The sequence below is a fragment of the Manis pentadactyla genome, chromosome 11 (assembly GCF_030020395.1).
Source record: "Manis pentadactyla isolate mManPen7 chromosome 11, mManPen7.hap1, whole genome shotgun sequence".
In the NCBI taxonomy this organism is placed as follows: Eukaryota; Metazoa; Chordata; class Mammalia; order Pholidota; family Manidae; genus Manis; species Manis pentadactyla.
This window is the reverse complement of record NC_080029.1, coordinates 44,768,714-44,791,457: the sequence shown is the minus strand read 5'-3', so window position 1 is coordinate 44,791,457 and position 22,744 is coordinate 44,768,714. Positions and strand designations below refer to the sequence as shown.

General features: G+C 36.4%; 1 protein-coding gene across 21 annotated transcripts in view; it reads left to right on the top strand.

Moving 5' to 3' along the window:
- The window catches only part of KTN1 (kinectin 1), a 124,024-nt gene that overhangs the window by 28,874 nt on the left and 72,406 nt on the right, over positions 1–22,744 (top strand). For all 21 annotated transcript variants that reach the window (XR_008992485.1, XR_008992484.1, XM_036918579.2 and 18 more), the window contains 4 exons: positions 5,595–6,148; positions 9,222–9,359; positions 10,756–10,926; positions 11,917–12,047. Coding sequence is in view for 19 of the 21 variants with exons in the window: in XM_057488433.1 (XP_057344416.1) it covers positions 5,595–6,148; positions 9,222–9,359; positions 10,756–10,926; positions 11,917–12,047 (994 nt within the window). In the remaining 2 variants the exon portion in view is untranslated. The remainder of the gene's footprint in view (positions 1–5,594; positions 6,149–9,221; positions 9,360–10,755; positions 10,927–11,916; positions 12,048–22,744) is intronic.

Here is a 22,744-nt window from a genome sequence, read left to right as displayed (position 1 = left end):
GGTTATTCAGATATTAGCTCTAGTAGTTTTGGAGTGGATTCTTTAGAGTTTTTAAATGTACAATATCATGTCATCTGCAAACAGGGACAGTTTAACTTCTTCCTTAACAATCTGGATGCCTTTTATTTCTTTGGTTGTCTGATTGCTGTGGCTAGGACTTCCAGTAGTATGTTGAATAAAAGTGAGGAGAGGGGGCAACCTTGTCTTGTTCCTGATCTTAACGGAAAAGCTTTCAGGTTCTCGCTGTTAAGTATAATGTTGGCTGTGGGTTTGTCATATATGGCCTTTATTGTGTTGAAGCACTTGCCCTCTATACTCATTTTGTTGAGAGTTTTTATCATGAATGGATGTTGAATTTTGTCAAATGCTTTTTCGGCATCTATGGAGATGATCATACGGTTTTTGTCCTTTTTGTTGATGTGTTTGTTGGATGATGTTGATGGATTTTCAAATATTGTACTATGCTTTCATTCCTGGAGTAAATCCTCTTTGATTATGATGGATGATAATTCTGATCTATTTTTGAATTCTATTTGCTAATATTTTGTTGAGTATTTTTGCATCTATGTTCATCAGGGATATTGGTCTGTAATTTTCTTTTTTTGTGTTGTCTTTGCCTGATTTTGATATTAGAGTGATGCTGACCTCAAAGAATGAGTTTGAAAGTATTCTCTCCTCCTCTTCTACTTGGAAAAGTTTTAGGAGTATAGGTATTAGGTCTTCACTAAATGTTTGATACAATTCAGCGGTGAAGCCACGTAGTCCAGGGGTTTTGTTTTTAGGTAGTTTTTTGATTACCAGTTCAGTTTCATGGCTGGTAATTGATCTGTTCAGGTTTTCTATTTCTTCCTTGGTTAGGCTTGGAAGGTTGTATTTTTCTAGAAAGTTTGGATTGGTTGCAGAGTTATCTTACTATTCTTTCACTCCTAGAGATCCTTTTTTCTCTCTCTGCCTCAGATTCTTTGTATTCCTGTTCTCTAATTTCTATTTCCTTTACCATCTCCTCTGTCTCATCTAATCCCCTTTTAAATCCGTCGATTGTATGTTTCATTTCAGATACTGTATTTTTCAAAGTTTCTATTTCTTTCTTGATGTCTTCCCTCAGATCGTGACTATTTTTCAGTGTTCTGGAGATTAGAGGGGTTAGAAAGCAAAGACCGGCAGAATACACAGAGAGACTGAGCTCTATGAGCATGTTTATGATTTTTACTTTGAAATCTTTATTAAGAAGATTGGTGATTTCAGGTTCACTTAGCCCTCTTTCTGGTGTTTGAGGGATTCTAGTTTGTACAATATTTGCTGATTCATATATCTAATGATTACTGTAGAATAATAACTGTGTAGTTGGCACCCTCAACTCTACTCTGTGGAACTGCTCAGCACCTGGGGTGATGGTGGGGGTTGCAGGTGCATTGCACTGGTGCTTGCCGGGTGGAAAGAGCTGTTTCCTGCTTCCTGGCTGCAGTGCCTGCCTCCACTGCCAGGGCCATTGTGCTCTGTATGCAGGGAGGAGCCTCTGTGTTACTTCCCTGTAGCTGCATAGGAGGGCTGCCCTCTAGCTGTTCTGGCTTGATTGCAGGGTCAGCAGATGTGCTGACCGGTTTCTGCTGGGAGTAAGGAGCAGCAGGCTGTGTATCGCAGTGGGAGTCCTCGGGGCTATGTTGCCAGCCAGGGAGATGGAGCATCTGTAGCTCCTGAGGGTTCCCAACCTGCTTGGCTGAGTGTGCCAGGATGATTTTTTCCACCTTACCTTTCTCCTGAGCAACAAGCTTTGTGTAATCCTTGCCCCTTTAGCACCCCTCTCACTTTTGGGAAGTCTTTCAATGTGTCTGACTTTCTTTTGTCCCAGAGTGGCCGGTTGTCAGTACCTGTTCTTCTCCTGTGGCTGGAATCTCAGTCTCTCTGAGTATTCCGCCTGTCTTTGCTTTCTAACCCCTCTAATCTCCAGAGCACTATGTAATGTGGGTTTGTACTTCTGGAGCAGATCTCCAGGGCTGGGTGTTTAGCAGTCCTGGGCTCCTACTTCCTCCCTGCTGCATTTTTCTTCCTCATGCCTGTGAGCTGGGGTTGGGGGAGTGCTGGATTCCCCTGGATCTCTGCTTTGCTACTTTACCCTTTTCTTTGTGGTCTCTTTTCCCCAGATGTAGGTCTGTAGCAGTCTTCAGTTTGCTCTTTCAGGATTTGTTGTATTTGCTGTATTTGCTGTATTTTTGTGTTACATGTGGTTTTGGAGGAGGTTTCTACCTCACTTCACATGCTGCCATCTTTTTCTGCTTACTTGCTATTTTGTAATTTAACCCATTCTGTTGTTAGCTATTTCATGTTTCAGTTTTTCATATTACATTATTGTTGCTATTAACATCTTTATATACATTTCCTTGCAAATTTCTTGGCATAAAGAGTCAGGGTTATTGGATTAAAGGAATGCAAACATTTTCCTGACTTTAAATTTGTCTTGGAGTTCTGACTAGGCTCTTCTAGATGTAAAAGATAGTTCAAGTGAAGGGGAATTAATTGAATTGTGTGAAGGGAATATCATGAAAACCCAAAGATGGGAATTATGATTCCTCCAGGCTTTTATGGGACCTGGAGAAGGGAATTAGGAAATCAGCAGAACACTTGAGGAATCTCAGTGTTCTTGTGGTCTCATGGCCTTTCTTCTCCTGAATATTTGCTTCTTACTTTGCTTAATCATTGACTTTGCTTTCCACAGACCTAGGCTGCTTATGAGTCCAGCATGCTGTTCAAGGCTTTTCTGCTTTGACTTGACCTTTATTCAGCTTCATGGCTGCTGCTAATTGCCTTAAGTCTCTTTTCTTCCCCAGAGCAAAAATCCATAATGTTCTTACTCATTGTCCTTTTTCTCCCCAGCTCCCCAACCATGTTGAACAGGCCGTGTAGCCTGTGGATGTAACATTAAAACAAACATAAAAACAAAATAAAACATGGCCTCTACTTTTTAAAAGTAACACTTAGACACAGTAAAATATGTTCCTTTCAATTAAGAACCTGGATAATTCATGAATTATCAGGGAAAAACAATTCTGTATGAAGTTCCTTTTAGTATTTTGTTAGAACATGATTAAAATCTTGTTCAACCTGTTAAAATCTTGTCTTTGTAATTCCAGGGTTTAATACTGTTTAAAAATTGCTTACGAAAGTATCCATGTTAACAAAATGGTGTTTCAAACAGAAAGGTTAATATTGTACCTGATAAACAGTTTTTGTTCTCAGGTTCCATTTCTGGCTATTTTCATACTTATGTCCTTGCTGGTGTAACATAAAGTATATTCTTCATCTTTAAATGATATAGAAATTAGTTGAAAAACAAGGTTAAATTTAATAAGCTTATGTTTATTATGTTAATATAAGATCCTAGGTCTGTTTATCTTGGTAATTGACACAGACTACTATGAATATAGCTTATTTTGTCTTGGAAAATTCATGAGTCCTTTTAAAATGGTTCTTGTGAAGATACATTCTATAAACTCAGATTTATCCAACGTTAAAGCAGATGTTTCTAAGGTCTGAGATAATTCTTAGAGTAATGATTCCTCTGTTAAATGGAATTTGGTTTATCTAATCATGTTTTTAAGACTTCAGACCAATATTCAAAAGCTTCTAAATTCTCAGATTTATTTGTACATTAAAAGCACAGAGGTTGACTTTATCTTCAGCACGTCCTGGGGTTTAATTTCATCTATAGTACACACCGTGCCTTTTCCACCACAAATTTGTCATGAGTTATAAGAATACAAGCCACTTGTGTATGGCTTATACACAGTTATAGGAATATCAATATCCATACTGAAATATCAGAATCATTCTTACTTTAAGTTTCAGTTTTAGCTGAAACTGTCCTTCAGATGAGGGACATAATGTCCATTCAAGGCAGATATGGGTAGTCAGATCTCACTTTACTTTCTGTAGCTATTGGAGTAATCTAAATGTAGGGCTGATATTCTGTTGATGAGGAAAAGTGTCTTTAAGCATTTGGGAAGGAAAGTAACGGTCAGCTTTGTTTTTGTGAGAAAAGCATCTAATTTGTAAGTTATTATAATGCCAAATGAAAGTAATCAAGTATGTGATTTAAACAGCCATTGTGCTTAGATTTGTAGATCAGGTTAGATTTGAAATACCACTTGAAAGAGCCAAAGGTTTTGTATTTAATTTTAATTTTTTAATTTTTTAAATTTTGGTATCATTAATCTACATTACATGAAGAACATTATGTTTACTAGGTTCCCCCCTTCACCAAGTCCCCCCCACAACCCCCATTATAGTCACTGTTCATCAGCATAGTAAGATGCTGTAGAATCATTACTTGTGTTCTCTGTGTTGCACAGCCCTCCCCGTGCCTCCCCCCACATTATACATGCTAATCGTAATGCCCCCTTTCTCCGCCCCCCCATCCCTCCCTTCCCACCCATCCTTCCCAGTCCCTTTCCTTTTGGTAACTGTTTGTCCATTTTTGGGTTCTGTGATTCTGTTCCTTCAGTTTTTCCTTTGTTCTTATATTCCAAATATGAGTGAAATCATTTAGTACTTATCTTTCTCCTCCTGGCTTATTTCACTGGGCCTAATACCCTCTAGCTCCGTCCATGTTGTTGCAAATGGTAGGATTTGTTTTCTTTTTATGGCTGAATAATATCCATCGTGTATACGTACCACATCTTCTTTATCCATTCATCTACTGATGAACACTTAGGTTGCTTCCATTTCTTGGCTATTGTAAATAGTGCTGCGATAAACATAGGGGTGCATCTGTCTTTTTCAAACTGGGCTGCTGTATTCTTAGGGTAAATTCTTAGAAGTGGAATTCCTGGGTCAAATGGTATTTGTATTTTGAGCATTTTGTGGAACCTCCATACTGCTTTCCACAATGGTTGAACTAATTTACATTCCCACCAGCAGTGTAGGAGGGTTCCCCTTTCTCCACAACCTCGCCAACATTTGTTGTTGTTTGTCTTTTGGATGGTGGTGATCCTTACTGGTGTGAGGTGATATCTCATTGTGGTTTTAATTTGCATTTCTCTGATGACAAGTGATGTGGAGCATCTTTTCATGTGCCTGTTGGCCATTTGAATTTCTTCTTTGGAGAAGTGTCTGTTCAGCTCCTTTGCCCATTTTTTAATTGGATTATTTGCTTTTTGTTTGTTGAGGTGCATGAGCTGTTTATATATTTTGGATGTCAACCCTTTATCGGATCTGTCATTTATGAATATATTCTCCCATACTGTAGGATGCCTTTTTGTTCTATTGATGGTGTCCTTTGCTGTACAGAAGCTTTTCAGCTTGATATAGTCCTACTTGTTCATTTTTGCTTTTGTTTCCCTTGCCTGGGGAGATATGTTCATGAAGAAGTTGCTTATGTTTATGTCCAAGAGATTTTTGCCTATGTTTTTTTCTAAGAGTTTTATGGTTTCATGACTTACATTCAGGTCTTTGATCCATTTCTAATTTACTTTTGTGTATGGGGTTAGACAGTGATCCAGTTTCATTCTCTTACATGTAGCTGTACAGTTTTGCCAATGTGTTTAATTTTTATGAGACTGACCTAAGTTTTGTTTCTGTTTTTTTTCTTTCACATTTAGGTTTTTTAGGATCACATTTTACAAAAGCACCATGGAGTTTTATGAATCAACATATTTTATTGTCCTTATTCCTTCAGTAGTTATTACAGTAATTTTCCTCTTCTTCTGGCTTTTCATGAAAGAAACATTATATGATGAAGTTCTTGCAAAACAGAAACGAGAACAAAAGCTTATTCCTACCAAAACAGATAAAAAGAAGGCAGAAAAGAAAAAGAATAAAAAGAAAGAAATTCAGAATGGGAACCTCCATGAATCTGATTCTGAGAATGTTCCCCGGGACTTTAAATTATCTGATGCCTTGGCTGTGGAAGATGAGCAAGTTGTACCTGTTCCACTGAATGTGGTTGAAACTTCAAGTAGCATTAGAGAAAGAAAGAAGAAGGAAAAGAAACAGAAGCCTGTGTTAGAAGAACAGGTCACCAAAGAAAGTGACATATCAAAGATTCCAGGCAAAAAAGTAGAACCTGTCCCAGTTACTAAACAGCCCACCCCTCCCTCTGAGGCAGCTGCATCAAAGAAGAAACCAGGGCAGAGGAAGTCTAAAAATGGAATTGGTATTGTAATCTATTTGACTTTATTGCATGATTGTTTTTGTTTTAATAACTTAGAGCTTGAAATTCAAATATTTGTTAGGAGTGCAGACAAAATGTTAAGTAGTCTAAAACCAAGACCATTATCCCTTTCACTGTATATTTTCTTTCATTAACAATAATCATTGATAGAAATAATTAGTGATCATAAATCAGCATTTAAAACTAAATTTCATTTTATAAACATGGAAAAGACCTTTAGTGGAAATAACTACAATCTACTGTTTTACTGAAAGCACTCAGGTTCTGCAAATGTTAATAGTTAGAAACTTACATTTATTTCAACCAGTACTTTTGAATCAGTGTGATAGGAATTTAAGATGAGAAGATAAATCAGGTATAATTTTTTACTCTTCATCAATTCATTTTGCAAACATTTGTCATATATGTGCTTTATACTAGGCATTATACTAGGTACTAGAATCACAGGGTGAACAGTGCAGTTTCAGGGTAGTCACATGCTAACTGTAGACATAAACATAAATAGGTTATAATATAAAAAGTTGAGTATAATGATCTAGATATTTCTAAACTGTGTAGGAGTTCTAAGGTGGGCCACTTAGAGCATGTAATGTGTGAAATCTTAAAGGTTGAATTAAGTACTATCTAGTTTTCTTGGGTGGCTGGGATGGGTGGGCTAGAATATTCCAAGGAGAGGAGTTAACATAGGTGCAATGGAAAAGACATGAGAAATGATGTGGTGATGTTTGAAACTGCAAACAGTTTATCTCTTTATGATAGGACTTATGTGTACCATTAGGTTGTTTTTGTGTCTCGTATAATTTGTTATATCAGGTATATTGGATTTTAAGTATTTGTTTGCCAGCTATGGTCGTGCATGGCATGGTACTAAAGAAATAAGCGTAAGCAACCATACATTTTAGTGGGAGAGAAGGACATCTAAGCCAGTAATAAAATGTGGCTTACGAAGAGAGGTATGGGGTGTGGAAGAAGCACAGAAGCCCAAACAACTACTACTTAGGGGCACCAGGGGTGAAATGTTTTACGGAGGAGGCAGTGCCTGAGTTGGGTCTTAGAATGAATCACCTTACCAAATAGTGGGGTGTCATTCCATACTGGCAGACTATCATGTGAGGCATAAAAGTATAAGAATACAGTGTACTGCTGAACCATGAAATGTGAGGTGGGTAGTGGTAGGAAACAAAGGTGAAAAAATAATGTGGCTAGATCATAATGGTGCTAAGGAGCTGGGATGTTGTAGTTTAGCCATTGTTGAAGATTTTCAAGCAGGTTAATTTACATGGTTAGATTTATATTTTAGAAAGATATCTTTGGCAGAACTTGGGAGGACAAATTTGATGGGACAGTATTTGATGTAGGCAGACTAGTTAAAGAGTTTGTTTTCATAAATTGGAGGACTGAACTATGGTAATGATAGAAGAAATAGAAAGTCAGTTAGAAAGGTCTGCAAAGTAGAAATGACATGACTAAACTGGATAGGGTATGGCAGATAAAGGAGAAGGCACTGTGAAAGCCAGTTTCCCCAAGTTTTGTGGTCAGAGTTGGCAAACTATAACCTGTGAGCCAAGTCTGGCCAGTTCCTGTTTTTTATGGCCTGTGAGCTAAGAATGATTGAAAAAAATTAAGAGTAATATTTTGTTGAATGTGGAAATTATGTGAAATTCAAACCTCTACATCCGTAAGTAAAGTGTTTTTGAATGTAGCCACACTCACTTTTTAATATATACCTGTGACTGGCTTTCACACTGTGACAGCAGATGAATAATTTTGACAGTCTGTGTGGCCCATAAAGCCTAAAGTATTTTCTATTTGGCCCTTTACAGAAAAAGTTTGCCAACCCCTGAATAGTAGGTTTGTTTGTAGCACTAGTGTAAGCAGTAGAGAGAGAGAGTGGATGTCTATGGAGAGGAGAATGCTTTCAGTTTGTGTTTTGGGTGCCTATGGAGGCCATTTACATAGGGAGAAATTCAGGATGCAGTATGATTCATAAATATGGAAGCATAAAGCTAGAATTAAGGATTTAGAAGCCTTACACAACAAGGTAGTAGTTGAAATCATGGGTGCAGGTAAGATCATCCAAGGGAAGTATTTAAATTGAACACACAACCCTGAGGAGTACCAACATATAATGTATTCAGTAGGAGTAGCTTACAAGGAAGACTGCAAAGGAAAATTTCAAATGTAAGATAAGAATTATTATGAGAGCCAATATGAGAGAATTAAAAATTATATTTTATTGTGGTGAAATATGCAAGAACATAAAATTTACCATTTTAGCCATTTATGGGTGTGTAGTTCTGTGGCATTAAGTTCACACTCATCTCCACCTGTCAACTCAAGAACTTTATCATCTCCTCCAACTTAAATTCTTTACCCATTAAATGCTAATTCTCCATTCCTCCTTCCTGGCCCAATGTCTGGCAACCAGCATTCTACTTTCTGTCTCTGAATTTGACTACTCTAGGTACTTCATATATGTGAAATCATACAGTATTTGTCCTGTGGGGACTGGCTTCATTTACATAGTAGAGAAGAGAGAATTTTAAGGAGGTAGAGACCAATATTATGAAGTGCTAAATAGAAGTCAAATAAGGATTAAAGGATATTATTGGCATTTGGGACCCTAGGGAGTAAATCCTTTGTGGATATAATGGAAGAGATAAAAATGAGGTTGCAGTTAGTTGAGAAATGATTGGAAGAAAAGGAAGTGCAGACTGTTCTTTTGTTGATGTAAGAAGGAAAGGGTGTGGGAGGCTAGGAATTAGTGGTGGGAAGGGTTTTATTTTTCAGATGTTAAGAGATTTGACTATGCCTCTAGGCTGAGTACAACTAGGAGTAGCTGAGAAACAGGATATAAAAGAATGAGCAAGTATTAGAAATCTTGATGAAGTTAAAGAGCAAGTGTAGTAGAATTAAAATGATAAATTACTAGAACTGTATATCAGAGTTTAAAATTTTGGTGGTAAAGCACTCTGGGAATTATTCATTAATATTTAAATCTTTTCTAGTGTGTTCATTGTTTGCTATGATGATATTTCACTTATTTTTAATAAAGATGATCAGGATAAAAAGGTGGAAACTCCTATGGCACCTTCAAAAAAGCAAGAATCATTACCCCTCCGTCAAGAGACTAAACAAGAAAGTGGATCGGGAAAGAAGAAAGTTTCATCAAAGAAGCAAAAGACAGAAAATGGTGAAATGTGTCAATACGTATTTTTTAACTACTGATTCTCGAGAAGTACATGAGGGCAAGGACCGTGGAGACCTCACATGCTCTTTAATTCTCAGCTCAGTGTGTACCCCAGTAACTGTAATACTTATACAAGTCCAGGTTCTCTTTAGGCTTGTGGCTTTCTAGTGCTTTGATGGATGGGCAGAGTATAAGTTTGTGATGAAGTTTATCTGAAATTTAAAAAGGACAAAGCATTTGTAAATATTCATATTCTTAACTGAGTTTTGACAGTAATGTAAATAGCATATAAACTCTGTAGAAGAAAAAAGTATTTTGAAATACTTGTACTTTTTAATGTCACTTAAAGATTATGCTCAAGAATGGTAGCTAGATCTGTCAGTACCCTACATTCCCAATACTTCCTAAACATAATTTACATGCATATATGGGAAGCATCCAGTTAAATGATGGAGAAATTTTTTTGTGTTCAGAATTGTCCAGGGAAAACTTAGCTATGAAATCATGTAGATTAGGCAATGATTTTCAAATAATATTGGGCTGTGGTATCAACAAGTGGTAGAAAACAGTAAAATTGGAAAGGGGAAAGATGAAATTCTATTATTTGTATTAAATTATGATGTATCAAGCAACCAGGAATAGAAAAATATTTACTGTGAAGTATTTAAGATTAAATATTTCTTATAAACTTTAAATGAAAGAACTATGCATGCCTAAAAATATTTTTAAAAGGTGGAAATATAGGGAGATTTCCCTATGGGTGTGGAAATTTGTGTCTCTAACAGACTTGAGATTTTAATGTTCAGACTCTTATAAGAGTTCTTCTCATTAAAATCAGGACAAAGTAAGGAGGCTTCCTTTCTCTACTTTCAATGTTGTTCTGGAAGTTTTAAGCAGTATAGTAAGATGTGCCATGGAAATGAGGTATAACTGTTAGAAATGAGAAGATAACCTGCAAGGAACAGTGATTGATTTTTGTACCTAGCAAGTGGAAGGAACTCAGTTAAAAATGATCAATTGCAATAACAATTGAGTTAAGTATCAACAAATTAAGAGTTTTCCTTGAGCACTAATTAATGTGAATGGATTCTTAGTTAAAACAGGAGAAAAAATGAGAACTGAAATGTAAAGCATACATATAAGAAATTTTCAGGTGCTATTACAGAAGATATGCTACACACTTTTTATCTCTTACTGCAAAATAATACTGTACTGTACTGCTTCATTAGAAGAGTGTTTAGTTAAATGATAAAGTAGGAATTGAAAGCCAAATTTAGCTGGTATTAGAGATCTGAAAATAACTGCATTTATCTTTAAACTTAAGTGTGCTTACATGTTATTTATTACTGTGTTATAAGAAACCCTGAGTAATTATGATTTTGTTCAACTTAAATTGCAGTCTTTGTAGATGAACCTCTTATTCATGCAGCTACTTATATTCCTTTGATGGATAATGCTGACTCAAATCCTGTGGTGGATAATAGAGGGATTTTTGATGTGATTAAACCTGACCAAGGAGAAGGAATCCACAAAACAGGGGTTAAAAAACTGAAAACTGAAACTGAGAAAGGTACAGAATGTGACAGTTTGTTGAAAAAACACATTTTTGAGTGATGATGGAGTTATGTACGTTTTCTCATAAAATTGCAAAAGACTAATAGAATCCTTGTGGTAAAAGATTTATTGGTAGTTTTTTAGTCTAGTCTTATTTTGTAGAGTTGGACACTAGAATTTGCCCAGTATCTCACAGCTATTTTGTTCTCTGATCATTTTTTTCCCTTCTCTTGTATCTGAGGTTTCTATGCTAATTCATAACTGCGTTACATTATTATTTTCTAATAGACTTTTAGAGCAGTTTTAGGAGCACAGCAAAATTGTGGAAAATACAGAGAGTTCCCATACACCCCTTGTCCCAAACATGCACACAATTGCCTTTTTAAACTTAACAGCTAAAGCAGTAAAGGCCTTGGGCTCCTTTGGGTCTAATGGATGGCAGTTGCTTTTTAAGAAAATGAAATTGGTATCTAATATAAGAGCTCCAGGAGAATTGAGGTGGGTGAGTTGGGTAAGGCGGTGTTTGGTGTATGGATTTCTTTAAATGTTAGGATTGCTGGTATGTATTTGATATTCATAAAGTCAGATTTCCTTTTATAATTATCTTCCAGCCTATTTTCTCATCTGTAAAATTTGGTTTATATGGTATGAGTTTTAAGGTTAAAAGAATATTTGTGAATATGCCTAGTACAGATACTAGTGTATACTAAATATTTGAATTATTTTTTTTGTTTTTAAAATAAGGGCATACTGGCACTTTGTATTCTTCAGTTTGAGCAAATTCTTAGTTAATGTACCTATCCATAGTATATTTAGAATGACAAATAATTTTTTCTCTCTTAACTGGAGCACTTACTGTTTTTTTGACCTGAAATGTTAATCTATTTTCTCTTGGTTATTGTTTTCCTTGGTCAAGAATTCTTGATGCTTACCTTTGCTGAAATTATTACTTCTTATCTTTTAAATGCCAATTTCTCCCTCCCCCCACCTTTTTTTTTTTTCAAAGAAAATGCTGAAGTAAAATTTAAAGATTTTCTTATGTCCTTGAAGACTATGATGTTTTCTGAAGATGAGGCCTTTTGTGTTGTAGAGCTGCTAAAGGAAAAGTCTGGTGTGATCCAGGATGCTTTAAAGAGGGTAAGTGTATTTTTGATTATTGGCATATTTAGGAGCAGTGATTAGAAGTTCACCAAGCAAGGCTTCTGCTAGAGCAGTGAATTATCATTTGCTCCCATCCTTTTTATCCCAAAGCACATAGTCATATTTAGAAGTTCTAGAATGCCTTCAGAAGCTATTTCATTTATCCATACTAGCTGATATACTTAGTTTATTCAAGTGTCTGAGTCATCTCATGTTTTGACAAAAGCAAATTGTTTAAATAACGTAATTTATATGACTTTACAGTTGTTAGGCACCTAAGTTTACCTTGTTTTGTTCTGGTTGGAAGTATCAAGGGCAAGGTCAAGTGATTTCTGGAAAGCACATATGAAATGTTTTTGTGACTGATGAAAGCACCACTCAAAGAACCTGGGAACCTTTGTTGTTTTGTGTGTGTGTATGTGTGTGTGTGTGTGTGTAATATTACCCTTATAAAAAAATGATTTGGATGGTAGAGTCACTGTTGTTATTAAAATTTGTGGGAAAAAAACCCCCAAAACAACCCTTGGAGTAAATATTTAATTTCTCACGAGTCATGCTTACTATATATTCACGTGTACTGTGTAATACCGGGAAGGGTGACAGACAAGTGTTCAGGTTTTACTTGTTTAAGATAAGATGACATGGTGTCTGGTATTCAATATAAATGGTGGACTTAGCTGTTCATACTCATCTAACCACTTATCTTGGTTTAAAACCTTGAGGTGTGTCCACTTTTTCTTTTTAAAATAAAGACCACTGTACTCGAAGCCATCATGTCTCACCTCATTGCTTTCAGTAGTTCTCCAGGTTGATGTTCTGCTTTCTTTCTTAGCCTTCTATTTTTTTCACGTAATTGGAAGGTGAGCTTTAAGAGGTAACTCAGGTTATATTACTCACTGTTTTAAAAAACCTTCAATGCCTTTCTCTTTGCACTTAAAACATAATCCAAATTCCTTAGCAGGCCTATGCTTTTCTCTCTCTGCAGCCTTATCGTGGGGCATTTCCCCCATCCCTTACTTACATTTCACTCATACCATATCCTTTCTGGTTCCTCTAGAACATACCAAGCCTTTTCTTCTTTTGGGACTGTCCAACCCCTCTATCTCCCCAATTTCTTTCCTTGGCTAATTCCTCTTAAAGTCTCCACTTAAATATCATTTCCTCATATAAGGCTAATCTAAATTTCCAGTCTAAATTGTTCTTCCTGCTATTCTTATAACTATCTGGACTTTTTTTGACATAGTATTTGTCATAGCATTATAAATCTGTCCACACTTCCAAGTTTTTTGACAATGCCGTGACATTTTACAATGTAGTGTGCTTGTTGGACAGTATCCACATGGTGCCAGCAGCAGCCCAGAGTAAAAACAAGGGGTTACAGGGTAATCAGAGTAACTGTGATAACTCTGACTTTGGAAACAGAGTCAGATTACTGTGTTTCAAGGAACTTTCTTGAAATTCTTGATTGAAGAATTTGTCCTTGGATTTACTTTATCTTAATTTGGTAAGTGTGTATCTTAAAAGAGTTGTTTGTTATTAATGGGGATTGGGAAAAGCTCCTAGCAGGGACAAGCCTCCAGCTGAATTTCTATGTTACTACCTGTTTGAATTATTGCTTTTTAAAAATAATTGCTTTAAGTGTTTCTCATCTGACTAAAGATGGTGGTGGTGGTTTATGGGGGGCAAGAGTTGTCATTGTCCAGGACAGCTTTGTACTCTAGAGACTGGGTGGTAAATTAGACTCTTCTTCATAGTTACTTTAAGCAGGCTAGGGAGGAAGTTGGGGACTATAAAACATAACATTTTGAAATGGAGTAAGTATTATGAAACTTTATATTTTTCCCCTTCCTTGGAACTTTTTGGCTTTCTATTAAAATCTTCTTGTTCTGGGTTTCTCATGGAGAGACTCTATTCTCATCTGCAGGGATGTAGTGCCCTTGTAGGTCTCCTGTATCAGTAAGTTTAATCTCTCCATTTTCCTGTTGTAGAAACTTGAGTCTTGATCAGACCTTTGAATAGATGTCAAAATTCAGGTGTAAATGAATCCCCACACCCAGTAAAGACCCCTTCAGAGAAAGGAAGATAAATGCAGGAGCATCAGTGTAAGCATAGGTTAGTGACACAGGAGTTAGAGGACTCACTTGACCAATATGGAGGCTAAAGGAGAGTCTAGAATGACTGCTTGTTTTTGCTTTTGAGTACGTGGGTAGATTGTGGTGACTAGGGTATTTGTGAACATTTCTCAGAGGAAGGGAGAGAATTGTGAAAAATTTTAGGAAGTTGTTTTAGGCATCCTTCAGATCATTTAAATGGATGTAAGTTCACACTTGAATATATATTTTTCTCTGTAGTTGAAAAAAAGGTTATAATGGGAGTGATTGAGAAAGGTACTCTACTATCACCAATACATGTGGTGGTGTATATTAGATCAGAGAGGACACGGTGTGTGCCAAGGATTTTCAAGAGTGAACCCTGAGGAACAACTATAAAGGACAGGAAAAGCCACCACACAGTATACTGAAGAGGAACCAGGAGGAGGAGAAACACCAGGAGACAGTGGAGTCACAGATGCCTAGGGAGAGTAGAGAGTTCAGGGGTTGGGGAAAGTCAACAGCAACGTGCTTTAGAGAGATCAAGGAAGATAAGGATTGAAAAAGTGGATTTGCTATTCTTAGTGAAAGCACTTTGATTAAAAAGTACTAGCCTGTAAATAAGTGATAAATGAATAGCAAAGGTGACTTCAGTTTGAGTAAGCTTACACTTGAAGGGGGGAAGATAGAGTAAAAGCTATAGAGCGGTTGTAGAGTTTGAAAGGTGATGTTATGTTGTGTGTGTGTTTGCATGCATCCTTTTGTGTGTAAGCTGCAAGACACTTGTGTTTATTTTTAGGGTGTAAGTTAAGATTCTGAGTTACAGAGTCAGATTTCCTGGATTCAAACCCAGGCTCTGCCAGTTTCAGCTTTGTGGCCTCAGTGCCTCAAAAATGGGAACCATAATGAGGGTTTGAGATTTAAATGATATAATACATAGTAGGTGCTTAGAGTTCCTAGTGTATAATAATTGCTGAAAAATGTTAACTGTTAATGTGATTATTACTGGTAAGAAAATGTTTAAGATTTGGTTATTTCAGTTGATAATTGATTTCTTAGTGTTGGCCTTTAGATATATATAGTTGCCTCAATTTTGTGATTTTTTTTTTAACTTTATTAAACTATTTTGGCCCCATGCTTTGTAACAAGAAGTCTGCCTACTTATATTTTTTCCTGCCTTCTCTCTTCCTTCCCTCTCAGCTTTGTTCATTATAGCATTTGTTTATCTGATATTTACAATATTTAATGTTTGCTTTGTGACTATAATTTCCATGTTCGTTTTAGTCTTAATTCTGCAGTTTAATCATGGGTTCAAAGTTTGATACCAGTTCTTTTGCCATAGCTTCTATATTCATCTGTTGGTTGGCTGAAGTTATTTTTCTTGGAATTTCTTCAAGAAGGGCTCATGGAAACTGTATTTCCCAAATTCTGGCAAATGAAAATGCATTTTTGTTGTCTTTATACTTGAATGATAATCTGGTAGGGTTTTCTGTTTCTGAGTTTCATTTTCTTTTCTTCAGAATTTTTCGTGATGGCTTTACTATTCTCTTCATTGATACTGCTGCGTAGAGGTCTGACACCAGCTTGCATTTTGCATATTCTTTTCATATATTTTTGTCAAATTACACTCTTAGAATAAAAACATCCTTTGGGCAGTCAATTAGTTGTTTATTATTTATTGGACTTTTCCAGTGTCTACAAATATCAAAGGATTCAACTTCAATGAAGTTCAGCAGTAATTTTACTATAATACAATTGGCATTTATTTCTCTATGTACACTCCTTTGGATAAAGTGTGTGCTTTCAATTGTGAGATTCACTGACCCTTAAAATAATTGAAATAATGGGTATCAGTTAAGCATACATTGTATCTTCTTCTCCTGTTTGGGTCTATATCAATATCTTTCATATTTTAGTCCAAAAAAAAAAAGTAAAGCTTTTTGTTTATTTCCACTTAATTTCTCTCCATCCCTGACTGAACTGTCTTTTACTATATTTTCAGGGCTGTATCTTTTTCTCTTTGCTCTTCTGAATTGTATTTTATAGATCATGTACTTTAACTTCCACTGCAGTTTTGCAAGCTCATTCTTCATCTAATTCTGTGGTCTGATCTTTTCTCTGAGCGTCCTCCCCACCCACCCCACCCTTTTATTATTCAAGAGCAAAAGCTAACTATTCGCAAAATTTGCTTACCAACATGCATAGTTTCTTCTTCTTTTTTAATTAAGGTATCATTGATATACAATCTTAGGAAGGTTTCACATGAGCAACATTTTGGTTTCAGCATTCACCCATATTATCAAGTCGCCCCACACATCTTTGCAACCACTGTCCATCAGCATAGTAAGATGGTACAGTCATTACTTGTTTTCTCAGTCCTATTCTGCCTTGCACGTGACTTACCTATGTTGTGGGTGTTAACTAAAATGCCCCTAATCCCCTTCTCCATCCCTCTCCACCCACCCTCCCTAATATAATTGGCATTTATTTCTCTGTCTATCCCTTTGGTAACCACTAGTCCCTTCCTGGAGTCTGTGAGACTGCTGCTGTTTTGTTCCTTCAGTTTTGCTTTGTTATACTCCACAGATGAGTGAAATCATTTGGTACTTGTCTTTCTCTGCCTGTCTTATTTCACTGAGCATAATACCTCTACACCTCCATCCATGTTGTTGCAAATGGTAGGATTTGTTTTCTTCTTATGGCTGAATAATATTCCATTGTGTATATGTACCACATCTTCTTTATCCATTCATCTACTGATGGACACTTAGGTTGCTTCCATACCTTGGCTATTGTAAATAGTGCTGCGATAAACATAGGAGTGCATATTTCGTTTTGAATCAGGGATCTTGTTTCCTTCGGGTAAGTTCCTAGGAGTCAAATTATGAGGTCAAAGGTATTTCTATTTTTGGTTTTTTTGAGGACCCTCCTTACTGCTTTCCATAGTGGTTGAAGTAATTTGCATTCCCACCAGCAGTGTAGGAGGATTCCCCTTTCTCCACATCCTCGCCAGCATTTGTAGTTGCTTGTCTTTTGCATATTGGCTATCCTCAGTGGTATATCTCATTGTATATCTCATTGTGGTTTTAATTTGCATTTCCCTGATAATTAGCGATGTGGAACATCTTTTCTCAATGTGCCTATTGACCATCTGAATTTCTTCTTCGGAGAAGTGTCTGTTCAGATCCTCTGCCCATTTTTTAATAAGGTTATTTGCTTTTTAGGTATTGAAGTGTGTGAGCTCTTTAAATATTTTGGATGTTAACCCTGTATCAGATATGTCATTTATGAATATATTCTCTAGTACTGTAGGATGCCTTTTTGTTCTGCTCATGGTGTCCATTGCTGTACAGAAGCTTTTTAGTTTGATGTAGTCCTAATTGTTCAATTTTGCTTTTGTTTCCCTTGCCTGAGGAGATGTGTTCATGAAAAAAGTTGTTCATGTTTGTATTCAAGAGATTTTTTTCCTGTGTTTTCTTCAAAGAGTTCTATGGCTTTATAACTTATATTAAGGTCTTTGATTCATTTCTAGTTTCCTTTTGTGTATTGAGTTAGACAACAATCCAGTTTCATTCTCTTGTATGTAGCTGTCCAGTTTTGCCAACACCAGTTGTTGAGGCTGTCATTTCCCCATTGTATATCCGTGTATTTCTGATTAATTGACCATATATGCTTGGGTTTATATTTGGGCTCTCCATTCTGTTCCACTGATCTATGGGTCTGTTCTTGTGCCAGTACCAAATTGTTTTGATTACTGTGACTTTGTAGTAGAGCTTTAAGTTGGGGAGTATCGTACCCTCAGCTTTGTTCTTCCTTCTCAGGATTGCTTTGGCTCTTCTTTTGTGGTTCCATATGAACTTTAGAACTATTAGTTCTAGTTCATTGAAGAATGCTGTTGGTATTTTGATAGAGATTGCACTGAATGTGTATATTGGCTTAGGCAGGATGGCCATTTTGACAATATTAATTCTTCCTACCCATGAGTACACGATGTGTTTCCATTGATTGGTATCTTCTTTAATTTCTCTCATGAGTGTCTTGTAGTTTTCAGAGTATAGGTCTTTCATCTCCTTGGTTAAGTTTATTCCTAGGTATTTTATTCTTTTTGATGCAATTGTAAATGGAATTGTTTTCCTGATTTCTCTTTCTGCTAGTTCATCGTTAGTATATAGGAATGCAACAGATTACTGTGTATTAATTTTGTATCCTACAACTTTGCTGAATTCAGTTATTAGTTCTAGTAGTTTTCGGGTGTATTCTTTAGGGTTTTTTATGTACAGTATCATATCATCTGCAAACAGTGACAGTTTAACTTCTTCCTTGCCAATCTGGATGCCTTTTATTTCTTTGGTTGTCTGATTGCCATGGCTAGGACCTCCAGTACTATGTTGAATAAAATTCGTGAGAGTATGCATCCTTGTCTTGTCCCCGATCTTAAAGGAAAAGCTTGCAGCTTTTTGCTGTTAAGTATGGTGTTGGCTATGGGTTTGTCATATATGGCCTTTATCATGTTGAAGAACTTAACATCTGTACTCATTTTGTTGAGAGTTTTTATCATGAATGGATATTGAATTTTGTCAAATGCTTTTTCAGCATCATGTGATTTTTGTCCTTTTTGTTGATGTGGGGTATGATGATGGATTTTTGAATATTGTACTCTTCTTGCACCCCTGGAATAAATCCCACTTGATCATGATGGATGATCTTATGTATTTTTGAATTTGGTTTGCTGATATTTTGTTGAGTATTTTTGCATCTGTGTTCATCAGAGGTCTGTAATTTTCTTTTTTTGTGTTGCGTTTGCTTGGTATTGGTATTAGAGTGATGATGGCCTCCTAGAATGAGTTTGGAAGTATTCCCTCTTCTATTTTTTGGAAAATTTTAAGGAGTATGGATGTTAGGTCTTGTGCACATGTTGGATAAAATTCAGTGGTGAAGCCATCTGGTGCAGGAATTTTGCTCTTAGATAGTTTTTTGATTACCAGTTCAATTTCATTGCTCGTAAATGGTCCATTCAGATTTTCTGTTTCTTTCTGGGTCAGTCTTGGGCAGTTGTATTTTTCTAGAAAGTTGTCCATTTCTTCTAGGTTATCCAGTTTGTTAGCGTATAATTTTTCATAGTATTTTTTATTGATGCTTTGTATTTCTATGGTTTCCATAGTGATTTTTCCTTTCTCATTTCTGATTCTGTTCATGTGTGTAGACTCTTTTTTTCTTGATTAAGTCTGGCTAGAGGTTTATCTGTTTTGTTTATTTTCTGGAAGAACCAGCTCCTGGTTTCATTGATTCTTTCTATTGTTTTGTTCTTCTCGATTTTATTTATTCCTGCTCTGATCTTTATTATGTCCCTCCTTCTCCTGACTTTGGGCCTGATTTGCTCTTTTGTAGTTTCATTAATTGTGAGTTTAGACTGTCATTTGGGATTGTTCTTCTTTCTTGAGGTAAGCCTGCATTGCATTACACTTCTCTCTTAGAATGGCCTTCACTGTGTCCCACAGAAGTTGGGGTGTTGAGTTGTTGTATTCATTTGTTTCCATATATTGCTTGAACTCTCTATTTGGTCATTGATCCATTGATTATTTAGGAGCATTTTGTAAAGTCTCCATTTGTTTGTGGGTTTTTTTGTTTTCTTTGCACAATTTATTTCTAGTTTCATACCTTTGTGGTCTGAGAAGCTGGCTGGCACAATTTCAATCCTTCTAAATTTACTAAGACTCTTTTTGTGGCCTAGTATGTAATCTATTCTGGATAATGTTCCAAGCGCAGTCGAGAAGAATGTGTATCCTGCTGCTTTGGGTGGAGTGTTCTGTAAATGTCTGTTAGGTCCATCTGTTCTAATGTGTTGTTCAGTGCTTCTGTCTCCTTACTTACTTTCTGTCTGGTTGATGTGTCCTTTGGAGTGAGTGGTGTGTTGAAGTTTCCTAAAATGAATGCATTGCATTGTATTTCACCCTTAATTCTGTTAGTATTTGTTTCATGTATTTGGGTGCTTGTATGTTCGGTGCATATGAGCACCCAAAAACATGAAAGGTATTTTGTAATGGTTATATCCTCTTTTGGACTGACCCCTTTATAATTGTGTAATGTCCTTTGTCTCTTTTTACTTTCTTTGTTTTGAAGTCTATTTTGTCTCATACAAGTACTGTAGCTCCTGCTTTTTTCTCCCTATTGGTTGCATGAAATATCTTTTTCCATCCCTTCACTTTCAGTCTCTGTATGTCTTTGGGTTTGAAGTGGGTCTCTTATAGGCAGCATATGGATGGGCTTTTTTTTTTTGTCTGTTCTGTAACTCTGTGTCTTTTGATTGGTGCATTCAATCTATTTACATTTACAGTGATTAATGAGAGATACATACTTACTGCCATTGCAGCCTTTGATTGTGGATACAAAAAGCTCTAGGGCAGTTTCTTTACATCTAACAATATAACAACTTGGTCATTATGCTATTTCAATCACAATATAAAGGTTCCTTCTTTTTTCTTTCTCCCTTCTTCTTCCTCCTCCACTCTTTTCTTTTTCACATAAAAAACAATGTGGTTACTACATTTACCCATATTATCAAGTCCCCACCCATAAACCAATGCAGTCACTGTCTATCACTGTAGTAAGATGCCACAGATTCACTGTTTGCTGTTTTCCTTCTCTGTGCTACACTGTTTTCCCCATGATGACCCACACCATGTACACTGAACATAATACCCCTCAAACCCCTTCTCCCTCCGTCTCAACCCGCCCTCCCACACTCCTCCCCTTTGGTAACCACTAGTTCATTCTTGGAGTCTGAGTCTGCTGCTATTTTGTTCCTTCAGTTTTGCTTCATTGTTATACTCCACAAATGAGGGAAATCATTTGGCACTTGTCTTTATCTGCCTGACTTATTTTACTGAGGATAGTATCCTCCAGCTCCATCATGTTGTTGCAAATGGTAGGATTTGTTTCTTATGGTTGAATAGTATTCCATTGTGTATATGTACCACATCTTCTTTATCCATTCATCTACTGATGGATACTTAGTTTGCTTCCATATCTTGGCTATTGTAAAAAGTGCTGCGATAATAGGGGTGCATATGTCTTTTTGAATCTGAGAAGTTGTATTCTTTGGGTAAATTCCAAGAAGTGGAATTCTTGGGTCAAATGGTATTTCTGTTTTTAGTTTTTTGAGGAACCTCCATATTGCTTTCTACAGTGGTTGAACTAGCTTACATTCCCACCAGCAGTGTAGGAGGGTTCCCCTTTCTCTGCATCCTCACCAGTATTTGTTGTTCTTAGTCTTTTTGATGCTGGGCATCCTAACTGGTGTGAGGTGATACCGCATTGTGGTTTTAATTTGCATTTCCCTGATGATTAGTGATGTGGAGCATCTTTTCATGTGTCTGTTGGCCATCTGAATTTCTTCTTTGGAGAACTGTCTGTTCATATCCTCTGCCCAGTTTTTAATCGGGTTATTTGCTTTTTGGGTGTTGAGGCGTGTGATTTCTTTATATATTTTGGATGTTAACCCCTTGTTGGATATGTCATGTACAAATATGTTCTCCCATACTGTAGGATGCCTTTTTGTTCTGTTGATGGTGTCTTTTGCTGTACAGAAGCCTTTTAGTTTGATGTAGTCCCATGTGTTCATTTTTGCTTTTATTTCTGTGGCTCGAGGATATAGGTTCAGGAAGAAGTTCATGCCTATAATCAGGAGATTTTTGTCTGTGTTGTCTTCTAAGAGTTTTATGGTTTCATGACTTACATTCATGACTTTGATTGATTTCGAGTTTACTTTTGTCTGTGGGGTTAAACAATAATCCAGTTTCATTGTCTTGCATGTAGCTGTCTAGTTTTGCCAACACCAGCTGTTGAAGAGGCTGTCATTTCCCCATTGTATGACCATGGCTCCTTTATTGTATATTAATTGACCATATATGTTTGGGTTTATATCAGGACTCTCTAGTCTGTTCCATTGGTCATTGGGTCTGTTCTTGTGCCAGTACCAGATTGTTTTGACTACTTTGGCTTTGTAGTAGAGCTTGGAGTTGGGGAGCATAATTCCCCCAACTTTATTCTTCCTTCTCAGGATTGCTTTGGCTATTTGGGGTCTTTGTGGTTCCATATGAATTTTAGAACAATTTTCTCTACTTCATTGAAGAATGCGGTTGGTATTTTGATAGGAATTGCATTGAATGTGTAAATTGCTTTAGACAGGATGGCCATTTTGACAATATTAATTTGTTCTGTCCATGAACATGGGATGCATTTCCATTTATTGGTATCTTCTTTAATTTCTCTCATGAGTGTCTTATAGTTTTCAGAGTATAGGTCTTTCACTTCCTTGGTTTGGTTTATTCCTAGGTATTTTATTCTTTTTGATGCAACTGTGAATTGAATTGTTTTCCTGATTTCTCTTTCTGCTAGTTCATTGTTCATGTATAGGAATGCAACGGATTTCTGTGTATTAATTTTGTATCCTGCAACTTTGCTGAATTCAGATATTAGATCTAGTAGTTTTGGAGTGGAGTCTTTAGGGTTTTTTATGTACAATATCATGTCATCTGCAAACAGGGACAGTTTGACTTCTTCCTTGCCAATCTTGATGCCTTTTATTTCTTTGTGTTGTCTGAT